We start from the raw sequence: 13,854 nt of genomic DNA, 5'->3' as shown, positions 1-13,854 counted from the left end.
CCTTCATTTCGTATATTTCATGCATCAATCCAAATATTATTAATAATATACTAGTAAGGATGTACCCAGGACTTATAGGCCAGGGTTGACTAAAAAAGAAACTTCGTCCGCAAACTGTCATTTTCCCGAGTTTTCCCCGGGTCCCATCTAAAATTCTTAGTATTTTAATTTTCCGCAGGTACTCAGGCTCCTCGAATGGTGGGTGGGGGGAAGGGATCGTAGTATGGGAGACCCGGCGTCATAAAAATTATTATTAGTCACTTATCCAAAATCGGTTAGGCGTGAATAATATCCTGATTTCAGTGAGTTTGGCAGAACCTATTAAGGTTGCTTTTGAGGATTGCTAGGGCAAGGTATAAAACACAAATCATAGGATCAAGTTAATTTAAATCTAAAGTAGATCCCCTTTTTAAGGCATAAAAACTGCATCCAAAGATTAATAAATATATTAACTTTCATAATTAATTAAATTAAAATAAAATAAAATAAAAAGGTGAAGATAATTACTATAAAAATTTAATAATCAAATTTTTTGTTTTCGCTTGCTCTTTATAAAATAATATTTTCGACTTATTCTTAAATATGTAATGATTTGCCTGCCATCATTTCATGCTTTAAAGAGCATGTCAGTGCTTTACATACCAAGACATCGTCTACATGAACGAGGGTGGGGGGGGGGGGGGGGTAGAAACAATTTGTCTCAAAATTTCCTAAGGGCGTAAAGGGTTAGACACCTGAGTGGAGGGGGGTTAATCATGGAGGGGGGGGGGTACCTAATATATTTTTTGGTGCTATTTACCATTTTTTATAATATAAATATTGTATAATTAAAGGAAACATATTTGTATATATAAAATTGCAATATATTTATTTAATATTACCTTTGTGATTACTACAAGGCCAACAAATATTTCTTTTAATAATTCGTTGATATTTATGGTAAATGTCAATGAGAAAACAACATAAGTTTCAACCCGATCCTTCAGAGTTTGCTAAAATTTTTACTAGAGTTATACTAAGAAAAAACTAAATTTTAGAATCCAACTCCAAACAGCTACGATACTAGCCTCTAGCGGTCTAAAAAAAGACATTTTGAACAAATCAAAAACCAGTTGTATAAAGCCGGAAATACTCATATAATCAATTTGTATTTTTTTTCTTTTAATTTTGTGTATGTAATACCATAGGGCCAATTAATAAATAATATTCAAAGTTAGGCCGAGCTTAGGTTTAGGATATATGTCATCATTAGCCAATTATTATCGTATAATATTTAATAAATCATTATTTCTAATATATTTAAGCTAAAATCTTTTAAACATTCTATTATTTTATATATATATAAATAAAAGATTAATTAGATTGAGTGGGTGAGGGGGAAGACTATTGTTATTTCGTGAATCAAATTTACGTGTTCATAAAATTCACACAATTTGGATAAACTATAAGAAATCAACCTAATTTGCATTATATGGCTTAAGATATCGAGAAATATATTTGGAACAACATTTTCTCGAAAGATTTTGTCGAGGGCGAGCTAAATTTTTATAAAATTGGAGGGGGAACTGTGTGCACTTGCATCCCCCCATTTATACTACATTCTTAGCCTCATCTCATCCAATGACATTGCCTCATCCCACAAGATGATTATTTTTAATTTAATGGTCTTTTTCCAAATTTTTTTTATATGAATTATAGGTATGTGATCATCAGAGTTGTTAATCGCTACTTTTAAAAGTAGCGCGCTACCGCTATCGCTATTTGTCAAAATAATTAGCGCGCTACCGCTATCGCTATTTGTCAAAATAATTAGCGCGCTACCGCTACGCTAATTGTTAAAAAAAGTAGCTTTATCTACTTTTAGGCTACTTTTTTATATTTTGCATATAATGTAATTGTATAGTAAATAATATATAAAAATCAACATTTATAAATATTAAAATATAGTTAATTTTGACAATTTATGTAATAAATTTTAAATATTTATGGTAATTCGTGAATTTTAATAATAAAATCATTTCAATAATCATCCCCAAGTCTAGAGCGACGATCAAAAAGTATCCGTTTTGCCTTACTAAATAATCTCTTTGTGTCTCACCTTCAGCATTATCCTCACCAAATATTCTATATTCATATTAAATAGTATAAATTATTCATCCCGTTTTAATAGAAATGTGTTGTTATATTTATCAAAAATAGAGTGGTAAAATCATTAGGTTGCTATTCTAAATTTTAAACCTCAGGAATTATAATGTAACTAAGTAAAAATATTTTATCAAATGAATACATTGAATTCCCTGTACTGTATATAAATTAATGGATATTAATCAATAAGAAATAAATATAGTAAAAATCTAATCGTCCATGAAATATTCAATAACCATATCGTATCTATATTATAATTTTCCGATGTCCTCACTACGTCATCGTGACATCATGTCATCGCTACGTCATGTCTCGCTGTCATGTCATTGCTACGTCATGTCATCGGTACGTATTTATTTTGATTTTTTTTATTTGTTGATTTTATTTATTTATTTTATAAAAACAGATGAAAGGAATTTCGAGAATTGATAGTGTACACATACCTAACATCGATTGAGAGATTTGAAAAATCATCTTTACAATATTCCCTCAACTTTCTAAATATGAATGAAATAAATGATGTGAATAAAAAGATTCAAACTAATATTTCACTTAATCCTTTCTTTATTTTTTAGATTACCTTATCAATTTTCATCTCATATTATAAATTACACATTAATGAAATCTCTACAAGATACTCAACTTGTATATTTATTTTGAACATACTCACAATTTTTGTCAGTACTTACATTACAATTTTTTTCTTTCATAACCAATAATTAAGAAGATAATCAAGTATATTCAAATATTTAAATATCCTTATCCTAACTTATTTATAATCTCCAATCCTTATAAATAACTCTTTCTTTATTTTTTGCGCCTCCCTTAATGAATTTATTTATCACTAAATTTTATTATCTCATTCTTTTCTTTCTATCTCTATTATCTATTAACCACTATTTCTCAAAACCTTATCAATTCCTTTAATTTAATTTTTATTATTTTTATAATATAATAATTTATACCTTCTTTTTTGCCCCTTTTTTTAATCTTATTTTTTAATTACCTTACAATTAATTAACCTTAATCTTAATAACATTACATTCATCATGTTATTTTAACTTATAGAATATCATAATAGGAATGATAAGTCCCCCAAAATTTTTTTTAATGATAGCCCTCTAACTACTAGAAATATGCATCAAATATTGACCCATCTACCGGTTTTACATTATTTTAATGTTTGTTTTATATTTTTGCCTGATTTCTTTATTTGTCACATTGCTACAAAACAAGATGAATCTATTAATAAAGATAAGCAAAGAAAATAATGACGATTAAACAAACGCCTTACCCGTTCTTGAGTTACTAGTAAACAAAATAATAAAGAACTACGCTTGAAATGAACTTATCTGGAGGTTTATTATTTTTTTTTTATCTTATGTTTTATATCTATGTTTATTTTATTTTCACCCATTTCTCAAAATGATATTTCTATCACCACTACACAATCCTTATTCCCTCCGCCTATTTTTTAACAAATATAAACATTTAATTCTGTACTATCATTCACTTCACTAGGAGTTAATATAAATATTACTTTATCCGATTCTCTGAGAAACTTTCATGAATATTTAGAGGAATGTTCAAACTCGAATGTACACTACGGCCAATTTCATCAACTTTATTAATGGAAAAATATGCAGTATTCTGTCGTGGCCTTTATAACAATACCTACGACCGTTTTATGGTGGAGTTAACATTATGATTCTATTTTAGAAGGGGATACCGATGCTGTCATTGACAGAAATATCGTTTTGCGTGTTCAAACTTGAATGTACAGTACAGCCAACTTTATCAACTTTATTAATGGAAAAATATGCAGTAGTTCTGTCGTGGCCTTTATAACAATACTTACGATCGTTTTATGGTTTAGTTAACATTGTCGTTCATGATTCTATTTTAAAGGGGGATACCAATGCTGACATTGACAGAAATATCGTTTTGCGTTCTCATTTTACCAGTGTCTCAAGGCATAAGCATATCATCTTTATCAGCACGTATTGTGTTTTGTACACTGCTTTGGTAATCGGTCATTACTTTCATCTACAACCCTAAATGATATAAAATTATACATTAATTATTTCCTCTCCAGACGACCGCCCAGATTTATTTAGTCACTTTTTCCATCAAAAATCAAAATGTCAACAAGGATTTGCTATTAATTTTATCAAAACATAATAAATATTCCTCATTATTTTTTAAAAAAATTATCCTAAATTTATATGTCAATAAAAAAAAATATCTTAAAAAATATATAAATAATTTGCATATAAGTTTCATTAGTGTTTAATGGCATTTTTGTAATTTAAATAAACAGCATTTTTTTTTTACTTAACATAAAAAAATATATATCCCTTATCAGATTCTTTGACAAATAATTTCAGAAATGCAAGACATACATTAAATTCATCTGAAAAACAACAATAACCTTATATAATAAACAACATATTTTTTAGATATAATTTTAATTGATCATATTACAAAAAGGTATAAGAGTCGGTTATTTTTATTTTATTTGTCATGATTCTCTAATAAGTGGTTTCCCAGGCCTTCCCAGTTTCCCTTAATACGGAATTTACATGTTTTTTTCCATATTAGACTAATTGGTAAATCAGATATTTCCTGTTTATGTGATTATATTAAAAATTTAACTATCTCCGAGGCGGGAAAAAATTTTCAAAATTATAATGGGTAGGACTGGGCTTGGAATCTCAAAATTAATATTAGCTTGCACCTGACTTGGGAATATCTTTTACAAATTATTAAGGTTTGAGCTAGGCTTGATAAACATTTTTATAATTATAAGATCTTGGATGCTTCCAAATATTGTGAGCTTGAACCTGGCATGACATCTATCGTAAAAAATGAATAAAAATCTCATTCCTTGTCATTTTTGACGGGCTTTCTACTAGTTAAATGCTAAGCTCAATGACACTGTGCAATAAAAACTAATAAAATAATCCTGTTGTAAATATAATTAGTAAATTCACTAATTTTTTTATAATTTGATATAAATTATGATATAATATTACTAAAATATGTATGTATTTAGTTAATAAAAATTCTATATATAATGTGAAATATTAAACAACTTTTAAATAAATACTGAAAAATTTAATTAATAACTTAACTATTACTTGATTTAATTTTATTACTCTAAATATTTTAAAAATTAATTTATAATACTGAAGGCCTTCAGCTAATTGGACCCATTATCGGTCACCATCTTGCAAACTTTATTATGAATCCTAAAAGACTTGTGGACGCCAATAATTTTATTTGCAAGTACATTGTATGTCTGGCATCCTATTATCCTTTTGAGGGCTAATACTACTGATCTTCTTTTTGAAGTCCTAGGGTTTAGCCAATGCTGTGATTCCCAAATAAGCTCTAAAAATATTTAATCAGATCAATTTATAAATATAAATAAGTGTTTACCTTCTGTTATGTGTCCAACTATCTGCGGTGGTATATATGTGATATCTCTGATAATTCTGCTATTAAAGAGTCTTTCATCACTTTAAACTTATCTGCTATTTTATTCACAAGTGTCTGGCAACATAAAATAGTTGTACCAGGTGATAAAGTTTTAATCATCATAGTAAATGATGGATTATCAACCAAGGACATTGGCTGAACTGTATCAATTATAAAATCCACAATAACTTTATCAGTTAATTTCTGAGAAATATTCAAATTTATATTATTAATTAATTTTGTCTGAATGGAATTAGTCTTTTTGGATGTAGATTCACCTATGTCAAATTTATTTAAATGTTGTTCAATTTTCTTAAACCATTAGCATGAACAATCTTATAAAATAAATATTTTTATTTTATGTAAAAATGATAATTTACCTTTAGGTGTTTCTTGAGGTTATAGCTACTGGATTGATTTGAGGAAATATTTTTTTACATTTTAAACATATAAATTTGAAGCGAGTTTTTGTTTTAATATTTATCTTGAAAAATTTTTGAAATTTAGGGAATGGGAAAGTATTGCTATGAATATTATTTTTTTCCCTGGTATCTTCCATTTCATTAATATCATTGTCTGACTCTGAATCACATTTTCAACGATTTGGATATCCATATGCGATTTTAAATTATTAACAGGTGATTTAGGTTTATAATACAAATTGAAAATATATTTCAATTTCAAAATTAAATAATAAATCATAAAAATTATAATTAATTATGGTATTATATTTAAATTTTCGTGCTTATACTCACATTCATTATATTTTTTTTAAAAAGTAGCCGCTATTAGCTATAACTACCTAAACAGATAGCGCTACAAGTAGCGCGCTACTTTAACAACTCTGGTGATCATTATGTCTGGTTCAATTATATCATTGGTCAGGTTTTAATAAAGAATATTTTAAAAAATTTATATTTATTTGAGTTTATATTCGTTTTACGATATTAACCAATCAAAATATTTCGCTCTTACTCTTAAGATTTGAATTTATCCCCTAAATAGTTCATTGCCCATTTGTATTTAGACAAGGTAATTGGGTGGTATAATTTTAAATATGAAATTTGATTTTAAATATGAAATTGAGTTTCTTAGAAATGATTTTGTCATACAAACTAATACTATTGTGAATTTTTATTTAAAGTCTTATGAGGATTATGAAATTAAGATAACATCAATTTACAAAAATAGCAAACAAATGATTGAATTAAAAGGTTTAATAACTTAAATAATATGTTTAAATAATTTTATATATTAGAAAAAATATTTAATATCAATCAGGAAATTTATAAAATAAATCTTAACAAAGGTTTATAAAATTTAAATAAGTTTTTAAATAATCTTATAAAAGTTGTTATAGGTGAAGAATTTATTAAATATAACAATGAAGAACTTCAAAATAAAATACTCAATATTTGCTGCAAAAGTGAATATCAGAAAAATATAAAAAAATTAAATGAGGATTGTAAAATACGAGAATATTCTGGTTTGAATTTTATTTATATATTAATCTATTTTGTTTGAAGAATCTATTAATAAATTCCAAATATATAATTCATATACAAATAAGTTTAGAAGAAAACATCAAATTTTGTCTGAATTTTTAGGAATATATATTGTCCCTGAACCAAGTAAGCAATTACAAAATTATATTTATTAAAAGCTATTTAGAAAACAAAATGGTTAAAATATCTCTTAAAGCTAATATCTTGCATAGCTGTTCTCCAAATATGGGCTCTTTCTGGATCAAAGTATTAGAATATCCAAAAAATTGTATGGAAAATAATGATATAACAAATTTTAAAGATGCAATCTATAATTATATTGGTTTGTCTATTAATAATATGTCTATTATTTTAAATTAGTTGTCAAGACAGATCCTCTTATTGATGAAAACCTCATGAATAAATGGACAATTGATTTGAATAGAGATGATAACTTTATTTTATTTTTATGTCGAATTAGAGAGGAATTTAAAAAATTAATATAAATTATTTATATTATATATATATTAAATTATTCATTGTTTGATAGATTTTAGGTATGAATATAAAATTTTTTACTTTGTCAATAACACATTCTAAATAAATATAAAAGCTCAAGCAAATGCTTAAATAATTTGCATTAATGAAATTTTAAAATTTAAATTATTTATTCCCCACCTCATTAACCAATAAATGAATACCAGGAAATAAAAATTATTTTTTGCAATATTTTAGGTTGTAAATTATTCATGATAAAAAAAATATTTATATTGAAATATAATTCTCTATATATGAATACAAGTATTGAACAAAAAATATAAATTGAAGATGTTATGCAAACTATTTGAAAAAAAAAATAAAATAGCCACATCTTTTGCCTGAATCAGAGACCTTTACAGGCCTGGATTTTAGGATCGGGTATGGACCAGACCTTTAATAAAAATTTTATATGTCCAGCCCTGGCCTATATTTAAAATTAAAAAATATTAACCAACGTGAGTTTCAAAAATTTTGACAAGCCCATATCCAAACATTTAATTTATTCTATTAGATGAAAATAAACAATATTTCAGTGTATTTAGACAATCAATTTATTTGTATGAAATTTATTATTATTAGAAGAAAAAAAATTTTTTCAACTGTTTTAAATAAGCGAAATTAATATTTCTTAGGCTCAAGCCTATTAATAATTTTTTTCCCAAAAACCCAAGCACAATAGGAAATATAATATCAGACCCATGCCAGCCCAATCCATAAAAATCTCTAACCTGAATGATACAAATGCATTAAAAATTTAAACAAAATTATAATACAATCAAATCTGTCCAATTTTGGCACCATTCAAACCAACATTTATGCCCAACTTAGACAGTTTTCAGCTTATCAATACTACTTTTAAAAAAAAAACATTTTAATATCTGTTATATTCTTAGGTTAGCAAAAAGTGAGAATGTTCAACCATTTTTAAATATATTTTTAATATTAATTCATGAAAATCAGGAGTGAAATTATGTATATATGTTAGTGGCATCATTTTTTGAGCAAGTTTTTTAAAATTTAAAAATCTGATTTTACCAGAAATATATTCCATCATGTTTGGAATATAATCCTATAAATATCAGACAATTTTGCCATGAACTTTTGAATTTAATAAATTTTTATTAGTTCTTCCTAGTGTTGTGTACGAACGGATTCGTGAACGAAGTTCGTTTTTTTGGTTCCTTTTATTTTTGACGAACTTTGAACGTGAACGCGTTTATTTTTTATGGCGAACGCGTTCGAATTTAACGTTCGTTCAATTTTAAAAATACTTTTTATTTATTTAAAAAATTTAATATTTCCGATTTTTTTTTAAAAACTATTATTTATATTTTTTAATCGGCTGTGTTTTTCCTTTTCACATTTCAATTTTTCTAACACATAATTTATTAATTTGAATATTATTGTTTATATTTTAATTTAATAGGTTAGCGTAAGCATGGATATTATTATTTAATCCTCATCATCTGATTCTGAAAATTCAAAATCAGATGAATTATCATTACCATGGCCAAATATGATAAATATTTTACAGTAACATCCTATATTGAAGGAACTAATTCAATGCTTACCAGGTGTAAAAGTGGCCAGAAAGTATTATATTTTCAAAATCTTCAGTTTCCAATTTAAAAGACATTTGATTGTAATATTAATTATTTTATATAATAAAACTAAATAAAATCATTAAATTTGAAGAAATAATGCATTTGGGATATTTGACCCCAATAATAACGATAGTTATTTTAAAATTAAAAAATATTAGTGGCCTCAAATATGGTCAACCATTGATAGACGCCGTATTAAATGGGATTAATAAAAGGTATTAAACCTATCACTCTCAATTAATTACATATATTTTATTTTTTTAAAGATTTGAACATATATATATAAAGATAAATATGTTCTTTCTGCAATTATACATCCAGCATTGAAACTTCACTGGCCATGAATAAAACTTCCACAGAACGAACCTATTAAAAATAAACTTATAGCGTCGTTATTGAAAAAAATGCTTTGAAACCATAGAGAATTGTTAATTTCGAGATATCCTTTATTTTTGTCGAGGAAGTAGAGAATGGATTGGAGGAGGATAACTTATCTCAATTTTTTGAAGCAAATAAAACAATAAATGTTTTTAATTAATTCTTCACGTTAAAAGAGCTGTTTATTAAGAATAATACCGCAATCCCCTCATCTGCCCCTTAAGAGCGTGTTTTTAGTATAGCTAATGTAAGTGTTCCTGTCTATCAGATAAATATTTTGAAAACAATTGTTATTAAAATTTAATTAGAAAAATTATTTATAAATAAAAATATCTTTTTATTCTCTATATTATATTATATTTTATTTATAATTATATTATCAAAATAAAACTTATTTTTTAACATAGCTAGTATATTGTATTAAAAAATATAAGTTTATTTATATTAATTAAATTTTAAAAAAAATTTGTAAAATTTTGAACAGTTCGTGAACGTGAACGCATTCCTTTTTTTTGAACATGAACTTGAACGTGAACGCGTTCGATTTTTTTAGAAATGTTTACAGCACTAGTTCTTCCATTAATTTTTTATGTTAATTATAAAAGACAAGGTTAATGGTAAAATTAAGAGAGGTATTCTAAACATGTTCGAATACATTTCTGGTAAAATCTGATTTTTAAATTTAAAAAAATATGATTTAAAATTGGAAAAAATAACACATTGCTGCTAAAATATATTCATAAACCTATACAAAATAAGATTGTATGTAATTGTTATAAAATGTATGAATAAATATATACAATTAATTTATGAAATAAAATAACATGTTTTGCTTGTTTATTTGGCAAAATATGACTTATTTCTATGGCGTTTTATCTATTTGAATTTATGAATATTTTGAACAGTTCCTTTAGAAATACTAAATTTTGTAGCACATTCTAATTGAGTATGACGATTTAGATTAAATAACCTATTTTTTCAATAAATAATGTGTTACATTTTTTGTTTTCTTTTAATTTTCTTATTTGACATGAATAATTTTAAAAAAGGATAAAAATTTTTTAATTTAAATATATGAATGTAATAAAAACAAAAAATCTTCACTTTATAGGATCTTAAGCAAATGAATTAAAAGTCTACCCACTTCTCAGACTAGATAGTAGGCCAATATATCACGATTATTTCTATAAGTGGTTTGGTTAATAGAAATTTGATTGGGACTCATAATTTTGGTCAAATTATGGAGTTTCCCAAATTAGACAGGTTTGACTGTACTGTTCATGTGCAGGATAATTTTTAGTAATTATATTTGGTGCATTCAGGGACGCAGTAGCGTTGAACGTTCTAGCGGTCGAATGTAAAGTTTCATATATTTCTATATTAACTTGAAAGGATGAATCGCTCTATTTACGCCCTAGCCCCTTCTATTAAATTTTTAAAGGTGTCCACAAGAATTAAAATATGTTTAGATCCGTTCCCTAGTGTGGCTAATAACTCATTTATTATGGGTAAATATTTGTATTAACGGTCTATCGGAAGTTACCACAAATTAGTAGGGATCCATCCTTTTTCAGTACAGGTGCTATTGGAAATTTGTGAAAATTTTATTTTTTCTAAAACTCCCATAGATTCTAATCGTTGCAGTTTATTTTCTAATTTGGTCACGCAAATGGTATAAAGCTGATTTTGAGACGATGAAAGTGGAATTGGGTTATTTCCTTGTAAATAATATCCCCCCCCCCCCCATATTATCCCCTCAAACCTCATTTATTGCACAGCAATGTTTCTCAAATTTATTTATCGCTATAATATTTGACCGCAGATCCTATGTCAATTTAAAAATTACATAATTTTTTTATTTATTGCAATTTCATCTTAAAACTTATTCGCGACTCCTGGGAGCATCTATCGTTTGAATAAATTATCATTTAATGCGATTCTTTCTGCGTATTTTCGGTTGATTACCTTTGATCCTGCAATTATAACAAATTGCGTTTAAATTTGGGCATTTTATTTTTCGATTTTCTAACCAGTAGCAATAACAAATGATTTTATTTTTGATAATCGTTTATAGTTGTTATAATTATCTCTAGACCAGTTTTATTTACCTCAGATTCTTTGGATAATTATGTCGCCGTTATCATTTCTGTCTTCTCCAACAATATGACGATTTGTACTTTTTTCTCTTATTTTTTTAATTATTCCTAGTTTTTACAATGGTTAATATATATTTAATTTACCATATGTCAATAAATATAATAAAATACATTAAACATTTGTAACTGTTGTAAAAATTTAAAAATTAATTATATTGAAATATCTATAAATATTTAATTTATTATTAAGGTTTTTTTTCCAAAAATGTAACTAGTTACCAGTAAACTAGTAATTTAAACAACAAATCTCATTCATCTCTAAAAATACCAAGATGATCAGTCTTTTATACTAAACCCCTTGAATTTTATTTCAAAAATTGAATAGAAATGAATTAGTACTCATTGATTGTACCCAAATTACTTGTACGAGATGGGAGATCTGACAAGACTTTAGCCTAGAGCGGATATTGGTATATCGTTATTATGCAAAATTTTTCGTCGAAAGATATAACAGAATGTATTTCCGTATATGTTTTATCGCGAATTTAATAAGTTGAGTTCGTAACTCAAAGATGCTTTACAAAATTATTGCGGATGTATTACCATAAATGTATTAACGCTTAACATCCAAGAATTATGATAGCCAATGTATCATAAAATAATTACTGAAAATAAGAATACGCGAATATACAGCAAAATTACTGATAATGTCCAACCCATGGCTTAATTGACAGTTGTGATATAAATAATAAAAATAAAACTGGTAAATTTTAACATATTTGACAATTTATTTAGGATTAACATTGTAATATGAACAAAAACGCACTGCGAATAGCACTTTATATAATGGCCGGACGACCGAACCTGACTAAATATTTTAAGGGTTGAATTATTTTTAGTAGGAAAAGGTTGAAATTGATTTTCAATAGTAGAACATGGACTTATTATTCTGTTTTTTTTAGCTTGGTTATCGTGATTCTAAATTTTTAAAAATTGCTTCAATCCAGGCAGGGTTTGTTTTTGCCCATGTCCCAAATCTTTGATGTTTCCACTCACATGCTTCTCTATTTAGTTAAGTGTCTTATCGGGCATTGTAATTAATATTTAATTTTATCTTGTAGGCCTGTGGAGGTTGCAATAATTTTATTGATGTTAACTGATTATTTGTAAAGCTTGACCGAGCGTTAAATTTTTATATATTGAGCTGTTTTTCTTTAGAATGTATTCACTCTTAGTTTTAATGGGTTAAACTTAGCCTAAAGTGAGAAAAGGGGTGGGTGGGGGGGGGGGGGTTTAAAAAATAAAAATTGGATAGGTTCAAATAAAATGAAATATCGATCGTAAAGAATGCAAAAAATTATCATTCCCAGACATTCTTGACTGGCTATCTACTAGTTATAATATAAACATGTAAAACTATTGCTAAAATAATATAATAGATGATTATAAATAATTAATAGACACTTATTACCATAAAAAATTTTTCTGGAGTTAATACCGTGAAAACATTACCGTAAATGCATTATCACGAATATATATTATTGAGGAATTATTACGGCGAATGCATCAGAGCGCATATGTGGTAAGTGTATCTAGAATAAAGACTAATCCACAATCATCTTTGAAAAATCTCTCAATTTTAAAACATTCATTGAAAAGCGATTTTTACTTTGAAATATCTGTTTTTGACGGAAATAAATTTTAAAATTGAGGAATTTTAAATCAGCAAAAGAGGATTCTGGATTATCTTATTCCAGATTAACTACCACCTATTTTCCAATGAAAAATTATTTGCTATTCTCTTTAAAATTCTTTTTATTTAATGTTTTATTATATAATCTAACTCCAAACCATTTCATTATTTACTAACCCTGGTCACATGGTCTTTATAACTTGATAATTGGATATAATCTACCGGTTAAAATTCTCTAAAAATGGAGAAACAAGTATAAAAATTACTTCAAAATTTGTATCATTATTATTTTTATATTAAGTTGATATTACAACAAATATCCTTATTTTTCAAGTGGAAGGTATAACTCTTAGGATACAGAACGGGACTTATGAAGCCAATCTCTTCGACGGGTATAGGTAGAGGGTCGTCAGATATAGAGTAGAGTTAATATA

At 26.3% G+C, this 13,854-nt stretch overlaps 1 protein-coding gene across 9 annotated transcripts; it reads left to right on the top strand.

Annotated features, from left to right (window-relative positions):
- Window positions 1-6,137: 6,137 nt before the first annotated feature.
- Window positions 6,138-7,693, top strand: LOC135932046 (uncharacterized). 9 transcript variants are annotated; one of them, XM_065469388.1, is made up of 8 exons: window positions 6,138-6,263; window positions 6,408-6,510; window positions 6,770-6,839; window positions 6,884-6,934; window positions 6,977-7,111; window positions 7,152-7,256; window positions 7,297-7,452; window positions 7,491-7,693. In XM_065469388.1, exons 3-8 carry the CDS (start codon window positions 6,824-6,826, stop codon window positions 7,613-7,615), a joined length of 588 nt encoding a protein of 195 aa, XP_065325460.1. In that variant the 5' UTR covers window positions 6,138-6,263; window positions 6,408-6,510; window positions 6,770-6,823; the 3' UTR covers window positions 7,616-7,693. The 9 variants fall into 9 exon arrangements, 8 of the variants coding, with proteins under 8 accessions (XP_065325460.1, XP_065325455.1, XP_065325458.1 ...); XM_065469386.1 differs by having other exon boundaries at window positions 6,178-6,263; window positions 6,405-6,510; XM_065469389.1 differs by having other exon boundaries at window positions 6,202-6,272.
- Window positions 7,694-13,854: the final 6,161 nt, after the last annotated feature.

Source organism: Gordionus sp. m RMFG-2023, chromosome 1 (assembly GCF_954871325.1).
Source record: "Gordionus sp. m RMFG-2023 chromosome 1, tfGorSpeb1-WG-v2, whole genome shotgun sequence".
In the NCBI taxonomy this organism is placed as follows: Eukaryota; Metazoa; Nematomorpha; class Gordioida; order Chordodea; family Parachordodidae; genus Gordionus; species Gordionus sp. m RMFG-2023.
Note: the sequence above shows the minus strand (reverse complement) of the source record. Positions and strands in the feature narration are given on the sequence as shown.